General features: G+C 42.3%; 1 protein-coding gene across 4 annotated transcripts in view; it reads right to left on the bottom strand.

The window, feature by feature from the left end:
- Positions 1 to 1417: 1417 nt before the first annotated feature.
- Positions 1418 to 24898, bottom strand: part of UBE2F (ubiquitin conjugating enzyme E2 F (putative)) — a 1125427-nt gene continuing 1101946 nt past the window's right edge. For all 4 annotated transcript variants that reach the window (XM_085645042.1, XM_085645043.1, XM_085645041.1 and 1 more), the window contains one exon: positions 1418 to 1834. In XM_085645042.1, the coding sequence (XP_085501168.1) occupies positions 1784 to 1834 (51 nt within the window). In that variant the 3' untranslated portion in view covers positions 1418 to 1783. The remainder of the gene's footprint in view (positions 1835 to 24898) is intronic.

Here is a 24898-nt window from a genome sequence, read left to right as displayed (position 1 = left end):
ACATGGGGTTTTGCCCAATACATTCTGCATTTCCACGCACTTTCACACTTTTGGAACGGGGTACTGTGACACCTGGGAGTGTTGGAACATACCAAGATGTATCCAAATGTACTCTTTCATATTAAGGAGGGCTTAGAGGGTAAAAGGTATTGGAGGGCATTGCTTTGGCTAGGTCTGATCATCGTGAAATGAGATATTGAGCGAGTCTGGAAAGATACCGAGGCTCCCTCTGTCAAGCAGTGGGCCAAGGGCATGGATTTTTGTACGGGACTGGAACGCCCAATTTACCTGTCGAGAGGGTGCCCCACAAACGCAAGAAGATATGGCGAAAAAAATGGCCTGGATAAAGGGGTATACAACTGGAGCCTTGCCCACCTAGACCATGGTCCATCCTTGGAGATATGCGCTCACATGGCTTTGAAGTGCATGACTCACACCTTGGGTAGGGGACTCGGGGTTTCGCCACACAGCCATTTGGTAAACTACGTTTTACACCTTGTTGCGTTGATATTCAGTTGCTCTGTTGTAAAAGCGATGCAGTCTCTGGTGCCTGTGTTTTAATGCTCTGTACCACTTTTGGGAACTGTTTGATAAAATCAATAATAAAAAAAAAAATTAAAGTATTCCGGCATGCATGCCCTCTTACCACTCTGCATATCATTTGATGCAGGACGTTTATTCTATGAGCAACTGTCAAATTCACTCTTTTGATTGGTCTTGTTCTGTAAGCTTATGACATTACACCGTTCTGAGGGGTATTAGGGCAATATGTTAAAACTGAACAAAACATCGAAAAACTCTCAAAGAAAAACCGGTGTATAGTCTGGTAGTACATTCTACCGTTTGTAGGACCAGGCATTTGTATGCCTTGAGAATGCATGTCTTTTCATGGTGCTGTACAGAAGATCAAGTGTTTGCAAGAGGCATAGTTAAGCACACACTGCCTAAGAACAGGAATTGTGAAAAATCTCCCAAAGAATGATGAAGTGTATTCCCTAAAGCAGGCATACAGATCAGCTGAGCCACTCTGGTGGTACCAAACTCTACAAGCAGGCATGGAGTCTGAATGTGAACTCTACACAGCAGAGTGGACTTCTGTAATGTGAAATAAGGGTCCTTGTCGAGGCTTGGGGGGCATCAGTGCTGATAATACTATCTAAGCACTGGATTATCAAAAACACCAGTGATCAGTGCCCAAGTGTAGGCTCCCTTCGTTAAATATGCATTTCAAAGTGTCAGAAAAAACAAAGCATCCAAAACTGACAGATGACAATTCTCTAGCGAGGATGGTTATTTATAATCCACAGGTTTACTCAAGGGTCATTTTTTTCGGTAAGAGATCTCTTCTGTGTGTCCTGGAACATATTCACATCATAATGTTCATAAGTAATCAGGAACGACTCGAAGTCAGACCATGTAAAGTAAAGCTCTATATTCGACAGCAAGTTCCGTTATGACATTTCTGGAGCAACTCTCCGCAGAAGGATGTACATTGTCAGAAATGTAAACAGCTTTAAAACAGAAGCAACATTGCATCTCTACTCCTTCCCCACCCACCGGCCCCCATGCCCCTCCCCTGTTCGAATCCTCGCCGTCTTCATGGTGGCGACTCCAGGAGACATGGACGCGGGGGATGTCTGAGGTCGTCTTGGGTGCGACATGAGTAGGGGGGACGAGTAAAAAACCCAAACATTAGCAACTGCCTTTCGTTTGTAGTCTTCTTAACGTGATCACGCTCAGCTCTGTGAGGCAGGGTCAACATGAGGGGAGACACCGCCCTTCATCATCTCGCATATCGCTTCATATAGTCTTCAACTTTACACCGAAAGTCCTCCTAAGATGGGATAGAAAGCAGACTTTTTAAAGATCATATATTCGTGACGAGTGAACTCTCAATCACCTAACCTGACATTCAAACATTTGAGGTAGTGCTGTAATGGACAAGATAGAGGCAGATGTGGTCTAAAAAACACAAAGTAAAGACTAAGGATTATCCAGATGGATAAACACAACTTCCCCAACCCACTACATACTGCACACCAGCTCCCGTTAGCACGAACCGTGTTGCAGTAAACGGCATGGAACCTCCCCTGCCACTGCTAACACGTACCTAACAGTATTGCATTCAACAGACCCTGATCCTGGGTTCTCCTCTATTCTCTTTTCAGTGACTACCAGTGAATATGAGATGGATGGTTCTAGAGTGCACAAAAATCTGAGAATGTTCTTTCACTACATGGTTAGGGAGTGCTGTTGTGGATGACAGATGCAGAGTGTAATATTTTATGAGTTGGTAGACGCAGTAGCAGATTCATAAGGCTATGTTAATGCGTGTGGAGAATATGGAGTGTGAGTACTCCAATCATCCTCCTTTGACTCTAGGAGACTGCTCCTCTGCTAGGAACTGTGCAAATAGCATTCAGTGCTGCAGACGCAGTAAGTGTTCTCTCAAGTTGCAGAACCAATCCATAAATAGCTTTTGGCAGCAATTTGGTTTGAGGCCAGTCTCTCACAATCGTGCGCACTGCAATGATCTCACCATGCACCTTTTTAAAGGCTGAAATTTGTAATACACAGCGCACCCTGTGGTGACAGAAATACTCGATAATATTGAGTAACCAAACAATACTTTATTGAGACGAACACGGATAAAACCAAACAGATGTATACATAGAGTGTGAGTGAGGTGAAAAAGACGTGCTCGGTTCAAATGTTCTACATATGTGTGAATCAATAAATGTCCGTATCATGGTATAAAGGCAATAAGCAGCCCACACACTGTCAAATTTTGAACAAGTCTGTCTTATGTGCCAACGTGGTTTCAATCCCCTGGAATTGTCAGATCATCATCAGGACTCCAAGGGCCAGATGTATGACCATTCTATTTTGCAGGTTGCAAATTATTGCGACTTGCAAACGAAAAGACTAGGTCCACGTGTGAATCCATTAATAGAAGTATAACCTTGCAGGCATGGTCTCTTCCAAGTCCTGCTCACCATGAACACTGCTATGAAGTACAACGGAATATCAACCTTTAATCAGGCTAGTCTCTGCATGAGTGTCACAGGGCTGAGAGACCCCAACTCTACAGCTTTAACACTAGGGAATAAAGCTTCTCCTATACACAATGACCTCTGATCAAGTAAACAACTGTGCCTCTTCAGGACAGGGAGAAACTCCAGCTGCCCATTTTCTACCTTTCTTTAACCACGATGCAGCCTCTCCAGTCCTCCATCAATACCACCTACCGCCAAGGCAGCTGGAAACCTTCCAGTTACTCACTTTCCCTTGTTCGGTCTGTCTGGCCTTTTATGCTGCAAGCCGTGTTACCTGGCTCACTGTGACTGTTTAGAGGATCCGTGTGGCAGATTGCCCAGAAATACACGGTACCTTGCCTATCGCCAAGCCGTGAGATCAGCATTCCTCCCAGAACTTTAAGTGGGCCGGGTCTCACCGGGTCTGAGCACCGGCAGTTTCTTTTTAAAAGGGGCCTGGAAACAGGTCTCTATCGGGCTCTGTTTTGTGCCCTGGCACAGGTGGTCCGTTCTCCTCCCCCCCCCCCCCCCCCCCCCAAACTGCAGTGACAGCAGGCACATTGTTGTGCGCATGCTCACACTGCTCACTTCTCAGTAGTAGAGAAGAGAATTTACAGCATAACGTCATGCCAGGTGAGCCTTGTAGGGGAAGGGAAATCCTTTAAAGAGAGTCATTTTCTCTCTGGATTTCACTTAACTTTTTGAAACTCGGGAGCAGCAACATTGTCGTGGTGTCACCAGGGCTTTAAGGGGAAGCTTTTTCAATGTTAAATACAAAAAGCCAGAGTAGCTGCTTATTTATCTTATGCAACTAACAACCAATGACAAAGGCAATAGTCCTGACTTCTTGTTGGTATGATGCTACTTGTTGTATCATATCTGGATGCAATGACAGAAACAGCAAAATACAAGTTGGGCGGCACACAGATGTTTAGCTTGTGTTTTTAAGCCACTCCCTTAATTACATTTGGCACGCTCCTTTGAGAGACCCCCCAGTTTTTTCATCCCACTTAAAGCCCGAATTCCTCGTACAGCGAAAGCAACATTTTGGACTTTTTAATGTAATACCGATAGAGCCTCAATCTTTCCTCATGCTGGATCTGTGCACACTGACACTTGAGGGGGAGTCACAATGGTCTGATTTAGCACAGTATTGCCTAAAGTTATTTTTGTGGGCAGGGCTCCAAAAAACATTTCTTCACCACAGAAATCAATGACGATAGTTTGCCTAAACACAACATCACACCTGCCTGCTATTTACTTGTGTTGATTGATTTACTTTGAAGATTGACTTAAAATAGTGCAAAATCAAGGGATTGTAGAACTTAGATTTATTTCCTTGGCGTAACTGCAATATAACAACCATGGATATGGGCAGAAATAGCAAAAGAGAAAGTGGTAGAGATGCTTGTTGGAAGATGATGGAGACCCACGGAACAGTAAAGGAGTATGTAAATAAATAATGAGTAAGGCAAAGTGGCCAAGTTAATTATTGTTAAAGGATCGAGATGTTGCTTTTTTACATAGTTCGTAACTTTCTAATGTATGTGGCAGTTTTCTTGTTTGTTACTAGTTACTTCAGATCACCTGTAAAGCGCTCTCATAACGTCATGGGTCATGTTCGTGCTATATAAAAAAAATGTATGAAAAAAAGTTGATAGATTTAGCAATTGAGCAGGAATAAATATTCCTGTTCAATGCTAAATCAGTGTTACCAAGTTGTGCGTCATTCTTATATCTGACATCAGAGATTCTTGAATAATCTGCTCAGCTTTAATAGTTTACATTTTTATATCTATTTGAAAGCAGATTGTGTACTCTCCCACAATATAGTTTCTGTACCTGCTTTGTCTTCTGTTATGGTTTTAACACATGATTTCCACTGAAACTCCATGTATGAAAACAGGATTTATCCGATAAGGCTCTCGGAGAGATGGATAGTCAGAGAGCAGATCAGAAGAGCACGTGAAGCCGGAAAGGGAAAAACATTGCACTTGAGACGACATTCTTAAAGAGGACTAACCAAAGACTCAAAAACCTAAATTCAAAAAGAAGAAAGCAGCAAGGACACGCCCAGACTACTGAGCACTTTCTGAACGGGAAATGTGCAGTGACAATTCTCAACAGCGCTGCAGAAGACACAATATCTCGCCAGAACCTGATGGATTATCTGGTGGTAGTAGCGCTGAATGAGCGTATCACGGTGGAAACCTGATAAAAGGGTAAGTGTCCAAAATTGTTTCTATGAAAGAACGCTCCAAATGGAAGGGGACATACCCAGAAACATCATGGCTTTCTTTTGGGAGAACCTAACTTACAGTTACAACATTCTCTTGGCTGAAACGGATTGGCCACCTGAATCCATAATGGAATGCCCATTAGGAGAAATGGCTTCCTCTGACCTTGTTCCAGAATCAGCTAAACATTCATAAGCCAAGGACTGGGTGTTAGCTCCTGCACTTTATTGAAATCATGTAAGGTGGGATGATGAGTCTCCTCATCATGAAATTCCATTAAAATTAGTTCCTCAACTCCAGAGACAGTACCCAATAAAACATGAAGCTAAAAAGCAAGTTAGGGAAATTCTTGAACAACTTGAGTACCAGGGTGTAATAGAAAATTGCACCTCGCCCATGAATAATCCCTTGTTTCCCGTAATGAAAATGGACAACTCATACCGTCTAGTCTTAGACTACAGACATTTGAACACTTCCACACACATTTGCACTACAAAATGCACATAGTGCTGCACTAATTAATAACCTTGGGTGGAAGAAATACAAACCACTAGACATCTCAAATGGATTCATCAGAATATAGTACCTGCAAGCAGATATTTGACAGCATTTTCAGTGCTAGGTTCACAGCGTCAATTTTGCCGTTTAACTCAGGGGTATTAGAACATTATTAGACTGTTCTCAGCCAGGGTACCAGAGTTACTTCAAAATTTTGATGTGGAGGCATTGTCCTACGTAGATTATATTTATCTGATGGGCGATTAATTAATGAAACACTTGGCTAGAGTGAACCACATAATTCTTAGGTTCGCACACCTGGGTTTCAAATTTATTTTCAAAAATCAAATGTTGCCCATCTCAATGAACTGTTTCTGGGATACGTGTTGTCAAGTGAAGGTAAAAGCCTGACGGCATATTAGTTAGAAAAATGTACACTGCTCTAGCCTCCAACTCTGAAAAGACTACAATCCATTTTAGGATTTTGAAATTTTGTCAAATCATAAATTTTGGATTACGTAGAACGAGTGAAACAATTCTACGATTTAATCACAACTGCTTTTTCGATCAACCATTGGACACAGGAACGCACAAACATTTTATGTTCCGTACAAGCTGATCTGATTGCTTCCAAACATCTGCACACACGTAAACTCAACTAAGTTGGTGATCCGTGTAGTCACAGGACCCTCCGGGTACACCTATATCACTGTCAATGAAGATGATACAGTACCCACTGCATACAAATCACACTTGTACACAAACGCTGGAATGCGTTTTGCACCCACTGAGAAAATTCTCACAGCGGTACAGACTTGTCGTGAGAGAGCACTAGCTCATTGTAAGAGCATAATTGTCGTTACCTGAGTACCAGACCTTAGAGGCAGTTACTAAAGCAAGTGTTACGAATGCCAAAGCATTACATCCACAATGGATTCAATGGGCTAACTCTTTCACTACAACAGATTTAGACCTCAGATTTGATTCTACATTACAAACACAAGCATTCCCACAGTACGAAAGGAATATTCTCTGCCAAATGTAATAATGCCTATAGATCGATATGAATACATCATTTATACCGATGGCTCAGCCTGCTGTAGGACACACCACCAATATTCCGCAGCATGCGCAATCGGGCACATGCATGATGGAAAGTTTCATCCTGAAAAAACACACTCAGTGTCTAGGGGACTGTACACCGCAGTTGACAGAACTCCAAGTTCAGATACTGGCACTACAAAGTACGGATCCTCAATCCCCCACACTTATAGTGTGTGATTCATACTACTGTGTTAAGTCCTATATTGAATACCTTCACTATTGGGGTTAGAATGGATTTCGAGATTCCAAAGGTGCACAAGCAAGCACAAGCTGCTTTGGGAATAGGTGGCGAAACTGAAAGAATGCTTGCCATGGGCTCATGTTATCCATTCATTGAGTCATCAACGTGTTGGTGTTCATGTTGAAGAGAATTCTGTAGCTGATCAGGCCGCAAAGGCAACAGGCTTCACTGCTGCCATCACTCGTTTTTAGACAGAGACATCATAGTGGCTGTCAACGCTGCCCGCAACGACACCCAACTGCCAAAAGGCTTTCCACTAAAGTACTCCAACAAGTTAGACGCACAAAACATCTAGTATGCTCAGATTCCAGGAGGGGGAATAGAGTAATACCAAACACTGATCCCAGATTATAATTTATTCTAGCTACAAAAGAGGGTCTAGGTTCAGCCCACACAGGGGTTACTGCAACAGTTTCGCTACTAAAGCAGCGCTATTGGCGGCCAGGTCTTACAAAACCGACCAAGGACTTCGTCCTGAAATGCAACATCTGCCAGCATATGAAAGGCTCCACCATATAACAGCCACCTCAGACACCTCTTTTGATCTCAGACAAACCCCTGGCGGTTGTTTGTTTGGATCAATGCAGTCCCTTACACTCAGACGGGGCCTACAAGTACATCTTGGTGGTAGTGGATTCATGCTTCAGATTCCTGTGGGTTTTTCCACAGCGCTCGGCTGATGCTCAAACTGTTAAAGGATTTGCCAGTCTTCATCGGGACATACGCAATTGGCAAACTACATTCCGACCAGGGCCAGGCATTTAGCTCTCTGGCTTAAATAGAAGCCATGGGAAGTTTGGGTGTGGCCTTGCAGTACTCCTCCCCCTACCAATAGTTGAGAGAAAAACTGACTTGAAGCAGTCCTTAATAGCGAGGGAATTAGGCTCTGTGGCAGTTGGGTCAATCACCTATATGTGGTCCACTGGGCACTCAATAGCATGCAAAGAAAATCCTTGGGGTTGGGGTCGTAGTCCTTACGAACTCATGTTCGGTGTGAGAATGTGGGTACCAGACCTCGATAATGTTAGCGCAGTGGCGACAGAACCAGCATTTGACATCAATAAACATTTGGCTGTTTTACAGGAACTCAATGATTTCGGGGGCGAAAAAGCAACGTCCAATTAAAATGCACCATCACTGGAAAAGTGAAGGTTGTACCGGCAAGTCCTGTCTGGGTCCCGCAGATTGGGAACCTGGTCAGAGAAAAAAAATTGTGAACAAGAATGAATTTGGGCCATTTCACATAGGATACACAAAAAGGAGCATAAGGGGGAATAATAATCAGGTTGCCCCCACTCATTCACTTATAAATCCACAAAACCTGATTATTTACGAACACTAATTAATTACCGGATGTCAGGAGCAGTTAAGACACTATCTCTGCTCATGGGCAGGCTTTTACAATTAATGCCATTCACCTCCCGATCCGAGTGTTCAATTGCTTCTGTTTGTCAATACACCAGGTGGCATTTCATCTTGTGACCAGCAAGAAGAAAAAAATGTGTAAAAGTTCAGAAAGTACCTCAGGTAAGCATCAAAAAGGGAGCTGCTGGTTGGTACTCACCAGTTTGCCCACGCGGTCATCATTAGTAATTTTCATAACCATGAAGAAAAAAGAAAGCTAGCTACTTAGTGCAGTATGATGACTTCTCATCGGATTCAAGTGAACCTGAGCTGCCACCACCGCCTCTCCCATTCAAGCCAGGAGTGCGTACTCTACCTTTGGCTGAAAAATACATACTTTGTTGTTCTATGGATATATCTCTGGATTACAATTGGATAATTTTTCCTGGTCCTCTGAATTGATCTGGCAACTGTCTTTCCTACTTCTTAATGTACACTATCTCAGAGGATGCTCTGTAGTACAACTTGTGAACTTGGTTCTGAAACCACATGCATCATTGCACAGTTAACTAAGGGACCTTTTTCTGGTGAACATTACAGCAGTTCCGGTTCCGAAAGGAATAGTATGGGACAGGGTATCATATGATGCATTTAGTCTGATTGAAGTTTTACAAATACCTTAATTGTTTTAAAATTTCTTGAAATGAGATTGTCTCCTTTAATACTCTCTCTGATAATTGGACCATTAAAACTGTGCATAATTTGCTTGCAGATCTGGAGCAATCAGCTGCATTTTTTAATGATGAATAGTATTAGTATGATAGTACATCTAGTTTTGACGACATGTTTTGTTATCAACCTTACGGTCATTATTTCTTACTCAAAACTAGTATCCCATTTGCGGTTTAGAATTATACTCAATGGGAACACTGCCCAAACCCGCCTAAAGGTAGTTTGCAAACATTTGCACAAAGGTTTGCTTATTTTTCTGGTTTGACACATTAGACCCAGCCTCTTATTATTATAGGCTTCCACCTACACCTGCAAAGACTAATATGCTAATAAACACCAAGCTGATATACTCTGCTTCCTTTATTTACTAAAGGTCTGTATAGGGTTTCGACTTTTGAAAAGACAACAGAAACAATATTAATTCCTGGGTAACACCGAAGGGTTTAGGGTTAATAGGCCTGATCAACAATACGTACTATCAGACCATTCTGGTGTGGTGACATCAAGTAGTGTTGGGAAGTTGTGCCTTGATTGGCTAAAAACCTCAACACTTTCTCAGATGAAGCAATACTTGTACCTTCTTTCTGATTACCTAGATCTCTGGGATTTTATATTAGGTCTCTGGAACCCATGTCAAAAGCGCTACTTGTACGGAATATCCAACGAGCTGTGGAAAATTTCTCAACAGAAAGCTGCTGAGGCATAGCGTGAGAGCGACAGGGTCAATTTAGAAAAGGCTTTGGCTGTGGTTGACAATGGTATTACCGCATTATCATCCAGAATTTATTCACTGGGCAACATCGTGTCTTCTGCAATTAACATTATAGAGCAAGACATGTCAATTTTACAGCAGGGACAATCACAATTACCATCCATTGTAATTCTGAGCTGGACGTTGCAAACACTACGTTCTGGCCACGTGCTGTTTTGTTACATCAATAGTACAAGTCTGTTTTCTGCATTTGATCTAACAGAAAGACAGATAGTAATGGCACGAAGAGATACAAAATATACCATATTGAAAAATTAGACCAATTACCTTTTACTGTGGCTGAGACACCATCCACAGATTGGATAACCCATGGTTACATCACCCTGCTGGTCAAAACTTTCCAATTCCCATATTGTCTCCAATACCAACGGGTAGGAAGATACGAAGCGCAAGGAGAGGGTTATGTGCATGAGTACTGGGAGTTACTATTCAGGTTTGGATGCAGGAATGGGGACACAGAAGTTTTCCGTAGTGGTCCAACTGTGATGATGCTTTAAGTGGGTCCTTACTATGCAAAGACATTTCTCTTCATGATGCATAAAATGCTTACGTTGGGAACTGGTCTTGTAATTTGAAGGATACCCCGGCTGCTGAGACTTATCCGGTCCTCAAGCTGCTCTCGAATGAGAGCTATTTGATGCTGAATGATCAAGGTTGCTGTGGAATGGAACTGGCAATAGCTTATCTGTTGACAGTTAATTCCATAGTCACTTGTTGCACTCAAATACTGTTTCCACCTGCAAGCACAGTTAGGGAGGAAAAGCAATGGCCTTCGACCAATGTTTACAACATACGCTTTGATTCTATGAGCAAACTGAAAGCTATGCTTTTTCAAAAGGATGTAGCCTTAAATGCAGCCACAGATGTTTGATTTCAGGTTGCAAGGTCCTCGTCTCAGATGCAGATATTACTCCACATTAAGTTCCAGCTGCATTTTAGGGAGCTGGTTCACTGTATCTACAATATGTCTGATAACGAAGGGAATAGTGTACTTTTTAAAAAATATCGACTCTGGACTGGTTAGCAGGTTTTAGACAATTTTCGGAGTTATGTCAGAGATTCACAACAGCGGAACCCAGGTACTGCACCTCACACCAGTTCCAATATATTATATTCCTGTGCAAAACACCCCTGCACTAGCCATTGCGTGACGCTCCTGTTTCCAGATCCAAGCTTGTTTTAAATGAGTTGGGGGTGCACCATGAGTATGAAGTCCAGAAATCATCAAGTAATGTCAATAAAGTTCTTTATTTTCAATTTATACAAATTGCACCAAGTGTATCAAGGCTCAGCCAACGCGTTTCATTCCCTCTCGGGGAACTTCATCAGTGCTCACAGATAAGAGCAACTGAAGCTCCAACCGGCCCTACTGAAGGTAAAGCACGGCACACGCTGTAGTCCCTGTAGCGCCCGTCGTTTCAAAGGGCCGGTAATAGAAATTATATGGTCAATCTCGAAGTCAAGGTCCAGTGTAATACTGGAATGCTAGCTGTTAAGATGAGTTTCTTCAATAGAGAACCAGTGGTTTTCTCGAGCCGAATATCATAAATTCATGTAGCCAGGTCAAATATTTGTATAAATTTGTATAAATTGAAAATAAATAACTTTATTGACATTACTTGATGATTTCTGGACTTCATTCTTCTGGTGCACCCCCAAGTCATTTAAAACAATTTTCGGAGTTATACTATCTTTCATACACCTTGTGTTGAGAAGCATTTTTGGAGGGCTCCCACTTGTCCTTCTACTAGTAGCGGGAATCCGGATTTCAGTTTTCCTGCTCCTTAATGGATGTCCCAGTTTAACCCGGAATGGAGACAGCATTGCTCGTGCTGCGGTACTGTGAGCGCATGGTACACTGTTTTGTCACACATAGGGTTCGCAAACTAAATGAGCACTGGTTCTTCTCCTTCAGGCTGGTTGGCTTCACTGCGTACAACCTGTACTCCACTGCTTGCTTTTCAGCCGCAAATGTTTATTGGATCTATGCCTAGGGTCACAATTGGTTGCGCCACTGGACATTGAGGTACTGATGGACCCCTTAAAAGCCCAAGGGCATTGAAGTCCCCAGTGTATTCCATTGCTGATTAATGCATGCTTTGGCTCCTAGTGAAACAGATACTGGCTCAACGATACGCTTACAGGATGCAGTCCCTCCCTCAGCGGCTGCAGTGGGAACCGGATGGAATCACCTTTGCTCCATAAACCTGCTTCAAGGTGCACCTCAGGGACTGTCGTCTGTGGTTGTGAGCAACAGCAATGTTGCGTTTACCACTGGGAACAATTTGGCCTGTTTTTAAACAAAATGAATCAAACCAATTTTTCTAAGCACCATGGCTTTCTGAGTGCTTGGTATTTCAAATAGTATAATGACTTTAAGGCTTCTATATGAATATTTTAAAGGGAAGGTTGCTTTTAGATGATTTTAAGAGTAGTTTTTGACCGTTTTTTAAATTTTGTTTCATTATAACCTGTTGGATTTTTAGCTTTAACATATCGACCCTTAGTATGAGGAGTGGGTGTTGTGCTCATTTCTTACATTGCCCTCTTTTTCACAATAATATTTCTGCTGTGAACTTTTGCACATATTTGCATGCACGGCAATGTTGGATTGGTTTCTCTGAAACTACTTTATTTACACATCTAGTTTCGCACAACATTATCACAATGCCTCGAACATCATATACAAAGCCTCTTTACGCAGTATGTACAAATGTCGCTCTAACTTCATCCACGGGACGACAGAGCTATCTACATATCCATAACATCACTAATCTACAATATACATAACAAGGCTGCTTTTGATTATAAATAAGGAGTGTCCCGATAGATTAGCAGACGAGGCACTTCAGCAGACACCAAGGGTCCTTGGCATGCTGAGACTTCACCAAGCATCGGTCCGACATCTTCATGAAGGGGTGTCCAGTTTGTGACCAAGATGGGCTCTTGCATTCTCTCCCGCCAGGTAATGGGGTTGGATCATCCCTTGGGGGAATTCTTGGCTTCACACCTACACACACTCTAGGCACACTTGAGTAGGGTTTACATAGTACGCAAGATTACTTCCTTGTTTATATGCCTGCATATATTCACTGTTTTAGCACCATCGTAGAACTGTATCTACTATTTACTCTTTTGTTGCTTATAATCACATTCACCTGCTTCTGTCTACTGATTATCACAGCACATGTATTCTATACAAGAACAACGTTGGTTTAATAAATATATTGAAAACGCCCCACTGTGTATACTGTATATTTCTCTGAGCATGAGTAAGCATGAGTGACTGAGCACAAGGTTCTGATGTTTCCATGATCCCTGAGGGTCAGGAATGTCATGTTCAGCGATTGCTAGATACCATTCGCTCATTGGTAAGGATAAGGGGGGGGGGCTTATGGTGGCACTGTGAGCTAGCTGGTCTCTAGGCCAACATATTCTGCATGGGTGCCGGAAGTTAGTCTAGGCACCTTCCTCAAATTTTATGTTGTTCAACAAAACGTGTAGGTCCTATGGATTAGTGGGAACGACAGGACATCGGCAGTGCTTGAATTTTGAAATAACACACCCCAGTTTAAGATAGAAAAGCTTCAGTGCTAAACTGTGTGTGCAGATGGAGTATGTGTACTGAATGTATATCTACATGTAAAGGTACAATGTATAGCAGTAACAGTGCTGGACCCAAAGTGTGCTGTTAAAGTACACAGAGTGTGCCTGCAATGGTACATTGTATGGAGGACCCAGGAATCAATTTTGGGAAGCCCATGCCTGCCTGGTGAAGACATGAGGAGGAGAGGTACTCTTTTCTTACTTTTGTACATCCCCTTTTATCGAGTAAATTTCCAAAAGTAACTCCTTCATACCACCGTGTTACCCCATCAACCACTCCCTCCATTGTTTTTCACCCATCCACCGCCTTCCTGTTCTCTGATGTGTTGCCCACTCCAAACTACCCCCTGCTATTATACATGTTGCACAGCAGTGAGGGCTGCTGTGCAACATGGCTTAAAGAAAACAAAAGCGCTACGACCCGATCAACGCTGGCGCCTCATAGAACACACTTTTCCCTTTAAGTCATGTTGTGCAGCAGTCTGTGCTGCTGTGTAACATGTAAAAAAAACTGACTCAGCCCGTATTTTTCTCATAGGCGAAACCTATTGTCTTTGTCAATGGTTATTTAGCATAGGGAGATTAAGTGTATTTAAGTGTTTTACCTAGAACTAAAAGATGTTTAAACCGAGGCCTGGATTTGAACATGCTTCCATTACGAATATCTCTTATTTGCATGAAAAGCTGAAAACTTGACTGCTTCGGCACTCGCCTAATTATATGATCCCTGATGACAGTTCAGTAGGGAAGCAGTGTGCTTTATAAATGTTTCTTATACTCAATTTGAGAAAAAGGAAATGCATACGAGTGATGGGCAGTAATGTGGAATCTCGGGGGAGTAGAAAAGGTGAAGCAGAAGTTGGAGTGCAGGATTTGGAGGCAGTTTTGCATTATATGCCGGTTGGTAGGAGTGCTTATTCCACCAGGCTGTTTGTTCACTATCATGATTAACATGCAGTGTATTTTTTTTTTATTAAACTTTGACTTTTTTTGTTCCTAAATTGTAACTCGGGTATCGTTTTGTGTGGTATAATTTTTATGTTTTATTTGCTAAGCTTAGGGCACCGCTTGTCTTCTGTTGTGAATTTGGTCACCTTCATCCTAGTCCTCTTTTTATGGCAACTTCCTCGTCTCCGCTTGCAACTCCATATATAGATTGTATTTTCGGTTCCACAATGGTCTTATCAAAATTATGCCAGAATTACAAAATGACCCAATTTAAACTCATGATTTTACCTATGACTTGAAATGATTTAGTCATGTCAACCCTACCAGGAAATCAATGCGTTCACTCCTAATCAACCAAGGGGTGAAATTCAAAACTGTAGCTAACAAACGATCACTACTTAGTCCCAAGTGCAGACCATTCAAGCTAAAGGGGAGAAGACCCATTTGTCCTCCCTCCTACCATCTTATTTAATTTATTTATATTATTTATAAAGCGCAGCTGTGACCAAACTGGTATCCTGGCACTGTAAGCGGCAATTGTATTTACAGAGAGATCAAGGCCGAATATCAAAGGGTATAGTGTTACTGACATCCATTTTGACCTTCACTCGGAAACGGACTGTTTAGTACCGAAAGGGTATAAAATGTCTGCTACTCTAACCACCATGACACTGATTCATGTTAACTTCTAGTCTATATGTCCCATGTATCACATCTTACCCTTCGTGAAGACCCAACACCCCATCTCACACACACACACACACACACACACACACACAGCTTTCAAACCTTGGAAAGTGCTTTGAAATGGCCAAAAACTGCCATGCATGCTATGAAACATTATAAAGGAATAACTAAAATAACAGATTAAATATATCCGGGGAACGTGCTGTTTATCACACGGTATGTACTGGGTGCGAAACCAAGCACAAAACCTATAATTTCACTATGCGTGGTAACAGGAGTTTCCACAAACCGTAAGTTATAAGGTCACTCATTGTGAGGGCGCCAGAGTCTTTAGGTCAAACGGTTATAGAATTTTTCTAGTTAGTCCAAAAATACACAATAGACAGTCAAAGGTGACACTGCTTAGAATGATTTTTATGCAACGCAATGGAAACTGGTGATTAAGAAAAGCAATGCCTGTACTGAAGAATTTGGGTTTAGGGATTGTGTTGTTCATACCACACAGAATAAGGACACGGATAATGTCATGCAATTGTGAGGGACTTTTTGCAAACGTTTTCTGGTTGGCACTCACTCCAAGAAGTCTAGTATTTTGCAAAAATGAAACCATATTGTTTTACCCTGCGCACGTTTGGAAAACTAGAGACCCAAGGGAATTCAGGGAGCTGCAGCCTGTGTGGATTCTGCCACATTTTAAATCAGAATGTCATCCAAATGGCAAATTACTAATAGAAAAATATAATTACCTTGCATTGATGTACTAGAAGAAATCAAGCTGTGGACATTGACAACTGTCCTAAGACCCAGCATATCAACACTTCTACTGATAAAAACAAAACCCCTTATGTGGGTGTGCATATCTTATGGACAGGACCAGATCAAAACTGCATCCATGTCAAGTGACATTCTGAAGAGCAAAAAACAACAAACCCCCCATATATTTCTGAAATCAAAATTTCCTAACCGATTTAGAGGTGTGACTTGTGTGAATCTGACTTCTTTTTCTGAGATTGTAAAAACGTTAATAAGGTACTGTATGTCTCATTTAGATTACTTCACAGACATTGACAGGGGGTGGACGAATAGGACAGGGATATAGAGTTCAGATGGACAGGTAACATCAATGTTCAAAATTATTCTACCGAGCCATCCTCCTTTAATGTTCTGTTAACGGCAAGCCTTAATAGTTTGATTTCAAAGGTTTCCTGAATCGTGTGTATTTACGTTTGGATCGCAAATTCAGGCCGACAGCATTCCTGAGTCTAGATTCCTGAACGTGCAGAGATCTTCCTCCGTGTTTCATCCTCTTGAAAGAATATTCATTGATCTGATGAACTCACTGAGCTAAGTGCTCTTGTTTTTGCATGTGTACACAGACTTTGCTATGCTCTATGATCTTCTCCTGCGATCTTGGGTAGGGTTGTTGCAGTTGTCACCAAGCATGCTCACTCTGAAAATCTATTTCTTTTCTGCCTTTTTCACAGAGTGCTGTGATTCCCATTTGCAATGTAGAATAATGGCATCTCATTTCTATATTTCAGCTATTCATAAATATACAAATCATTTTTGATTTTAACTTGATAATGTACAACCAGGGCCGGACTGTGAACCAAATCTGGCCCTGGCAAAGTTTTCGGGGGGGGGGGGGTATTGCCCGGTGCCCGCTACAGGCCAGTCCGGCCCTGTGTACAACTGCAGCTTTAGAAAGTTACGGTCGGACATTCTTAAGGAGCAAAATGTGTTGGCTGGCTATATGCAGAACAGTAAAAATGAACTTCATACTACATATCAAGATCTAACAAGAAACATCAAAGATGAAATACAAAATCAAAGTGTTAAGAAGGAGTCGGATCAATGCAGGTAAGTCACACGGGGTATTTATTTAGTAAGGAGCAGCACTGGCACCCTTTGACAAATACCGAAATTCTCACCAACCGCCTCCAAGAACCTCTGCGCCCATGTCATTCCATGCCCCCAACATTCCACATAGAACAGCATCCCACACATCTTTCCCCCAACATAACCCAATAACACTATTTACAAAATTACAACATAGAACTGCAAATACACTATACCTATAACAAAAATAAAAACTAACTAAATATAACACAAACACTAATACACTCTTCATATTAACGCATCAAAGTAAAAGTGACAGTAGTTTCTTCACCCTACCACTCCGATGAACCTCGTCCTCCAGTGCTCCTCGCCCGTCACTGACCACTGCTTCCTCCTCACACTCGTTCTCATCCTTTCCCCTTACACACAAACTCTGAGTCTCTACCACCACACCTATCTCCCAAAATACACCCATCTCATCCTTAAACACATCCAGGACTAACATTCTCATGATTAGATTTCCTCACATTACGCAGACTCACCTGTCGTAAATTCCACATTATCCCATCATCCAACTTAACTACACTAACCAGAACCTTGACAATTCTCAAACGATTCGACCATGACGCTCCATTTTCCACAAAATTTGGTTTCCTTATTCGGACACACTGTCCCACTCTCACATTACGCGAACTTTCATGAAAATTCTGTCTGCATTTGGTTTGTTCTTGAAGCATGTCCATCTTTTTCCTCATTTCTTGCTTCACCAATTTATCTGACTCAACCTCATTCTTCCTTCTTGCCCACCACGGAACCAACTTGAGAGATGGGTTGCTCCCTCTCAACAACTGAAAAAGCATCTTGTCTGTCACTGAATGAGGAGTAATTCTGTAGGACACTAACATGTTCTGAAGAGATCTCTTCCATGGCAACCCAGATTTCATCAGTCAGATGAATATTTCTTTTTATAACTCTGTTAAAGCGTTCCAACTGACTATTAACCTAGGGATGGTACAAGGAAACTCTTACATATTTAAATGCAAACTCTTTTAAAAATGCTTGCATCTTCTCCGATACCAATTGCACCCGATTATCAGACACCAGAACTTCAGGAAGCCCCTCACTTGAAAAGAAATCCTCCAGAAATTCAATTACCACATCTGTTGTCACTCACCGTATGTATCTCTGGCCATTTAGAATAATAATCAATAAGTACTACGGCATATGTCTCTCTAGCAGACAAAGTCGAAAAACGACCCATAAAGTCTATAGCCAACTTACGCCATGGTCCATCCGGTAACTCCACCATTTTCCAAGGAATATTCAGAAGTTTAACAACCTTGTCACTTGCAATACAAGGATTACAGTTCCTCACCCAATGATCAATCATGATGTCAACACCCAGACCCAAAGATTTTCTTTTATTTTCTTCTTTGTGCTCGACATTCCCCCATGCCCTTCATGACCTACCTTGATGATATTCTTACGCACACCACTCAGGGGTACAATCATGTCACCCCTCAACACAATATTATTGCATACGGACAGCTCATCCTTGATTTTCCAAAATGCACTGCATTCTTCACACAATTGAGATTCTCTTGGCCAACCTTCCGAAACATATTGTCTCACTATCAAAACCATGTCCTTTCCCATTTCCTGCATCCACTCTGCTTTAGACACAACTTGTCCATACTTTTCACCCTCACTCACTACAACTTTCTCATAAGTGAAAGCAACTTCACACTCACTACTATGCAATAATTCCATTCCCACCCTTAATGGCAACCGTGACAGTCCATCAGAACTACTGTTGTCCTTCCCAGGAACATACACTACTTCATAAAAGAACATCTGTCATTAGGATGCTTATCTTGCTAACCTAGGAGTAAGATTCCCTCCACCCTTCGGTTTCAAAATATTTATCAACAGTTTATGGTCAAGGTAAATTTTGAATTTCCTACCCCACACATATAGCCTAAACCATTGCATATGTAGCAGCCAGTAACTCCTTCAAGGACTGAATAATTATGCACTGTTGGAGACAAAGTTTGAGAGGCATACACTACCATCCATTCTATCTTCCCATTCCTTTGTGACAACATTGCAACAATCCTGTACCCACTGGCATTGACCGAAATGATACAATCCACACCCATGAAGAATGATTTTAAAGATGGTGCATGCACGATTTCCTGCTTAATTGCCTTGAATCATTTTGTTTGATCTTGTGACCAACAAAATTTAGCGTACCTCTTTAGTAGCATTCATAACTGCTCTACTTTTGTAGCATAGTTCTGCATAAATAAAATTCTGTGAACCCTAGAAAAGACATTAATTGTTCATTATTCTTGGGCTCTGGAGCATTAACAATTGTTTCCACATGGCTTACTTTGGGACGGATTCCATTGCTGGACTATTACATAGCCGAAATATTCAACTTCCTGTTTCCCAAACACACATTTCTCCTTGCTTACAGTTAAACGATTCTCCATAAGCGGGGACAATATCAGATCCAGATTCCGATAATGTGTATCTTTGCCGATAATCAGTTCATCTTGAAACACCTTTGCCCTGTGATACCATTCAAAATCCTAGACATTTCTCGCTGGAAGACAGCAGAGGCACTTGCAAGGCCAAACTGTGTCCTCTTGTATTGAAACATACCTTCAGGTGCTATAAATGCTGTACAGTGCTTAAAGTCTTCCTCCATTTCAATTTGGTGATACACACTGGTAAGATCAATTGTAGAAAACACAGTAGCATCACCAATTGATGACATTAATTCCGGTAAATTGGGCAGAGGAAACCGATCTACCCAGATAGACTCATTGAGGCACCTCAAATCTACACAGCCTTAAATCACCGTTGGACTTCAAAGATATCACAACCTGTGAAAGCCAATCAGAACACCCAACAGGTTCAATTATCTCTTTTTTGCGTAGATCTTGTTGCATGCCCTTTTACTTCTCGCTATAGTTAAAGGCACGTTCCTGATTTTCTGTCTAACTGGTACAACATTATGCCCCAACACAACTTTGTGCTTGAACCTTTCAAAAGTTTGCCTAAAACATCACTTAATACATTCAGGTATTTACTTTTTAAATCCAGATACCCTTCATCCCTGTCACTCATCATCTGAAATTCATCACACACCGAATACATGAGGGATTGACATTGGAACCCATCCTTAACCCCAATTCCATAATGTGGGGCTAACCCAAAATCGTTGGTAGCCACATACACTTTACTACAACAACGTTTAGTGTAAAAATCTACATTAGCCCAAATGAATCCTTGCAAGCGAATTCTATGGCCTGAATAACTACCCAGGCTAGCGTCCGATTCATACAATTTCCAACCAGGCCAAATTTTGTCAAACATCTCCCTGTTCATGACGGTATACCATGCACATAAATCAACTGTTTCAATTTGTACTCCAGCTATGCTTACAGTACATTTAGGCAATTCCACTTTTCTTCCTACCTCTCCCACAAGATCCACAAGATCATCCTGCACACTTAAGACCGCCCACTGCATGCACTCTTCTTGTTCCACAACATCATCTGCTATGCAATTCATCCTTTTCCCCAACAGATTTGCACACCCTGCTCAAGTGTCCCTTTTTCTTGCACATAGTGCATATTTTGCTTACTGCAGGACACATCTTCTTGCCTCTAATAGGCACAGCTTCATTACTCTTTGCATCATAACTTCTCCCTTTACTTTTCGTGTTATTAGCCCCCATAACTAAACTGATGCAGCACCTTCACACTCCTTCCTCACAGCTTGTATACATTTCTCGGATACCTCTATTCTCCTTGCCACCTCCGCAGCTGCCCTAAAAGTAATTTCTCCACTTGACCACAGTTTCTCTTGAATTATGTTGGACTTTGTCTTCATTAGAATCTGGTCCCTTAATACTTTATCATAAGATATACGCCCAAAATCACATGTTGCAGCTAGCCCTCTTAAGGCTGCAACAAATTGGTTGATAGTACCACCCTTCTTCTGTACCCATGAATAGAACTTGAACCATTCCAGCACAACATTAATTTTCCTGCTGAACCTTTCTTGCATTTGTTTCGCAGCATACTCATATACATCCACATTATCAGCATTTTTTAATGGGGGTAAATGTTCAAACTCCCTTGACACAATGTCACCCAGACTATGTTCCAGTAAAGATAACTTCCTTTCTGCCGTAAATTCTCCATCTTCCAATGCCTCCATGTACGCCTCAAACATATCAATCCAGAAATCTCAACGAACAGGAGGTTTCCTATCTTCAGCCAGAAAAAATGAAGGAGGTTGAATGTTTGCCATGACTTAAATACAACTAAATTCTATCTAACAATTGCCAAGAAAAATTGAACAACAAATACTACCCGACCAATTAAATGTAGCAATCAATCAATCACATCATTTGTAAAGCGCACTACATACCCGGGAGGGTTTCAAGGCGCTAAATATACTAAAGGTCACTACAAAATTGCCATTTAACATGTGTAAAATAATAGGTGTGCCAATCCGAATATTGATTGCCACAAAGTCCTCAAGTAGACTTAGCTGTCAATCAGCGAAAAGATGGCTGCCACGATCCTACAGAGACTGGCAATAGGTGGGCCAATCACCAAAAATTGACAGTCAAAATGAAGTAAACACCAGCACTTTTCGGGGCAGCACCACCTTTGCCCCCCAGTGCCTTGAGACCTTTGCGGGTGAGTAGTTGCGCTTCACCAACCCTGATTGATTGATCGAACCTTACTGCACTTCTCAGCAGTCCCACGTTGTGAAGATCGCACCTGAATAGCCAATTAGAACAAGCACTGGCATAGCCAATAGGTCTCGCTTTTGGGACCTTATAAGTATTTAGTTGTGCAGCACAAAATCCTTGGTGCAACAACATTAACTGTTGCATGGTTAAACACTTATAAGGTCCCAAAGGCGAGACCTATTGGCTATGCCAATGCTGGTTGTTAAAACCTGCAGATCACGCAGCAGATGAAGGATTGTGTGGCACATGCAGTAAATTCCTAAGTATGCAGAAAACGAAGCGGCCGCGGAACGCATGATTCCAGTGTCCCTGGCTGTTTATTATATAGATAATGAAGATGTGAAAAGGCAGCAGCATGGGCTGTCCCGTGTATAGTGAACTGGGATTTGTAAATCCTGAATAGCAGAAGGAATGTCACATACTTAAAAAAGCACGCTCAACTCAGACGTGCACAATGGTTCCAAGGAAGCAGCCAAGCGGCACACACAGATGACAGACGAATGTTTCTACTTCACTGTTCACTTACCAGTCGCCTGTGGAAATGGATCGGATGAACCGGATACCGGGGGGCCAGAGAGACCTCATACTTCTTGACTGATATAAACACCTAAGGCGCCGCTAAAGAAATGGAGTAATCCGCGAAACTCCTTAAAGAGGTAAATGTGTAAAATAATAGCTACTAAAAATCTAGCCTACGAAACAAAAGATGGGTGAACAGTAAAACCGAACGTTAAAAAAATGTAGAAAATAACTACGTAGCCTAAATCTTCAATGGTAAGATTAAAAAATCTGAACTAGCAGCTAGCGGAATAATGCCCTTGAGAGAAGCTTATCTGTTTAAATATGCTTTACAATAGCATGGAACCTGTCCCGATTGATCAGTCTGTCCTCTAATTTATAGAAGATAAAATGACTCCAGTTGCTACACAGCCAGGCTTTAAATACCGGAATCAGTCATTCAGAACTGAGGTGCTCTGGAGTGAATCAGCTGTGTTTCAACCTGGGAACCTGTGACGAACAGTTCTGCACGCCGCATGGCCAGGGCTGTTCTTAAACTCAGCAGTACTCCTACGCTGCCTTGGCACCCTGCTTTGCGCCTACGCTGTCCAACTGCATCTCGTCTCACCCGCCGGTTTTCAGCAGTCTCTTTTAAAGCGTCCCATGAATACCGTCCGTCCTGAGTCCGCTGATGTACACAGAGGAGGAGGACCTGGGAGAACTGTGCAACGCCGAGACCAAACATGTGATTTAAGTGAGGAGGGCCGTGGCACCGTAAGGGGCGGGGCCGATTATAGGCACGGGAGCTGCGTGGGGAAGTGACATGAATCAATCAGCCGACAGGGACTCACGCGGGCTGACTAAGTGAGCTGGAGACCCGTATGGCTCCCAGAGAACCAAATAAGCAGGGGACACGAGACACCACAGTAATGTAGGTGCGTGAGTAGGATAATCGAAAGAGCACGACAACCAACCATTCTGGGATCTCATCCGGCGGGATGGTGTTTCCAAGAGCGACTAAGAACAAGCGTTAAAACAGGAACGCGGCTCCGCGGCTGCACAAGTTAACTATTAACTGACAGGGGGAGCAGGAGGTGAGCCTGCGAGTAGTGCGCGCACGCCTGAAAGTGGCAAGCGAGAGGAAAGCCAGATGGCGCCTTCGAGCGATGCGAGGAATGCGCGTTACTGTGCGCGTAACCGCACGCTCTAGGTCAGCAAAAGCTTGTGGAAGGATTTCTGAAGCCCACCCACTAAATGTCTCGCCAGACCAGCGCATGTGCTGGCTCAGGCGAGACCTAAAAAAGCATGTGCCAATCACTGAAAAATGACTGATAAAGTGAAACAGCCTTGAATTACTGCTACTTCACTGCATCGCGTCATGAAGATTGCACCCAGAGGGCAAAAATTGAAAAGCTGCTGCCGCAAGGAATGGCTGCTTATACGTGTCGCCCAGCAATAGTACACGTAGCAAAGCAGTGGTCGCAGATAATGGCTGCTTACACTTGTTACCTTGTCAACATATGTTACCAAGCACAGCGCTATCAACATGCTAGCGCGTTGCTAAAGATGCGTGTTGCCATACTGAGACTTCCAGGAAATATCCTTTTGACAGCCAGATCCTCCTGATAAGCATGCACCGGATCCTCCTGAATTACCATAGACAAGTATGGGAATCACCCAAGTGTACAGTTACACAGACCATGGGACAATTGAAGTGAGTTGTCCATTGCCACACGTGAAGTCAAAGACGAGGACAGCATGGACTTTTATGCTGCTCCAAGCTAAACCCCCATCGCCGCCATTGTGAAGAAGGACTCGGATTTAGGCAGGTATGTCACACGTGGTATTTATTTAGTAAGGAGGATAAAAGTAAGGAGTAGCGCAGGCACCATCTGACAAACACAGAACTCCTCACCAACCGCCTTCAAGAACCCCCACGCATATGCTATTCCATGCCCTCAACATTCCACATGGAACAGTATCCCATACAGACTTCGTCATTTAATCAAAATTGTTGTAGCTACCCTCATTAGGAGTGAAAATGACATCAGCTTTATAAGGATTTAAACAATAAATAAGGCCTTCATGTTGAAAGCTTTCTTGGAGGTCACAAACAGCCAGATTCTCAGAATCAGGGCGTTGCAACCCCGAAGAACTTTTTTACATGTACGAAAACCAAACTGCGATTAAATAACCTATTACCCAAACGCAATTCGAGTTTGTGAATCAGTATTTGGAAGGTGCGTATTTAGGGTATCCCTTCCAATTGCCGAGTTGCAGAGGTATGAATTAATGTTCTGCAACTGAATTACAGTTGAAAAACTAATAATTTAACTAACGCCTTGAAGGTGGTGGTAACCGATTCAAAATGGGAAGAGGTCCCAGAAGAGACCCCTCCCCTTTTATGAATGTAATACAATACATCTTTTCAAGAGGAGGCAGTGGTCCCACAGATCAGTTCCTACTAAAAAAAAAAAATAATGAAACTCAAGGGTTTCTTTTCCTTTGTTTTAAACGAACTCTGCTGCATTTTTTAAAAAAAGGTTGCTTTATTATAAAGCAATCAGACATGTTGGGCTA

This window comes from Triturus cristatus, chromosome 3_1 (genome assembly GCF_964204655.1).
Source record: "Triturus cristatus chromosome 3_1, aTriCri1.1, whole genome shotgun sequence".
Classification (NCBI taxonomy): Eukaryota; Metazoa; Chordata; class Amphibia; order Caudata; family Salamandridae; genus Triturus; species Triturus cristatus.
Note: the sequence above shows the minus strand (reverse complement) of the source record. Positions and strands in the feature narration are given on the sequence as shown.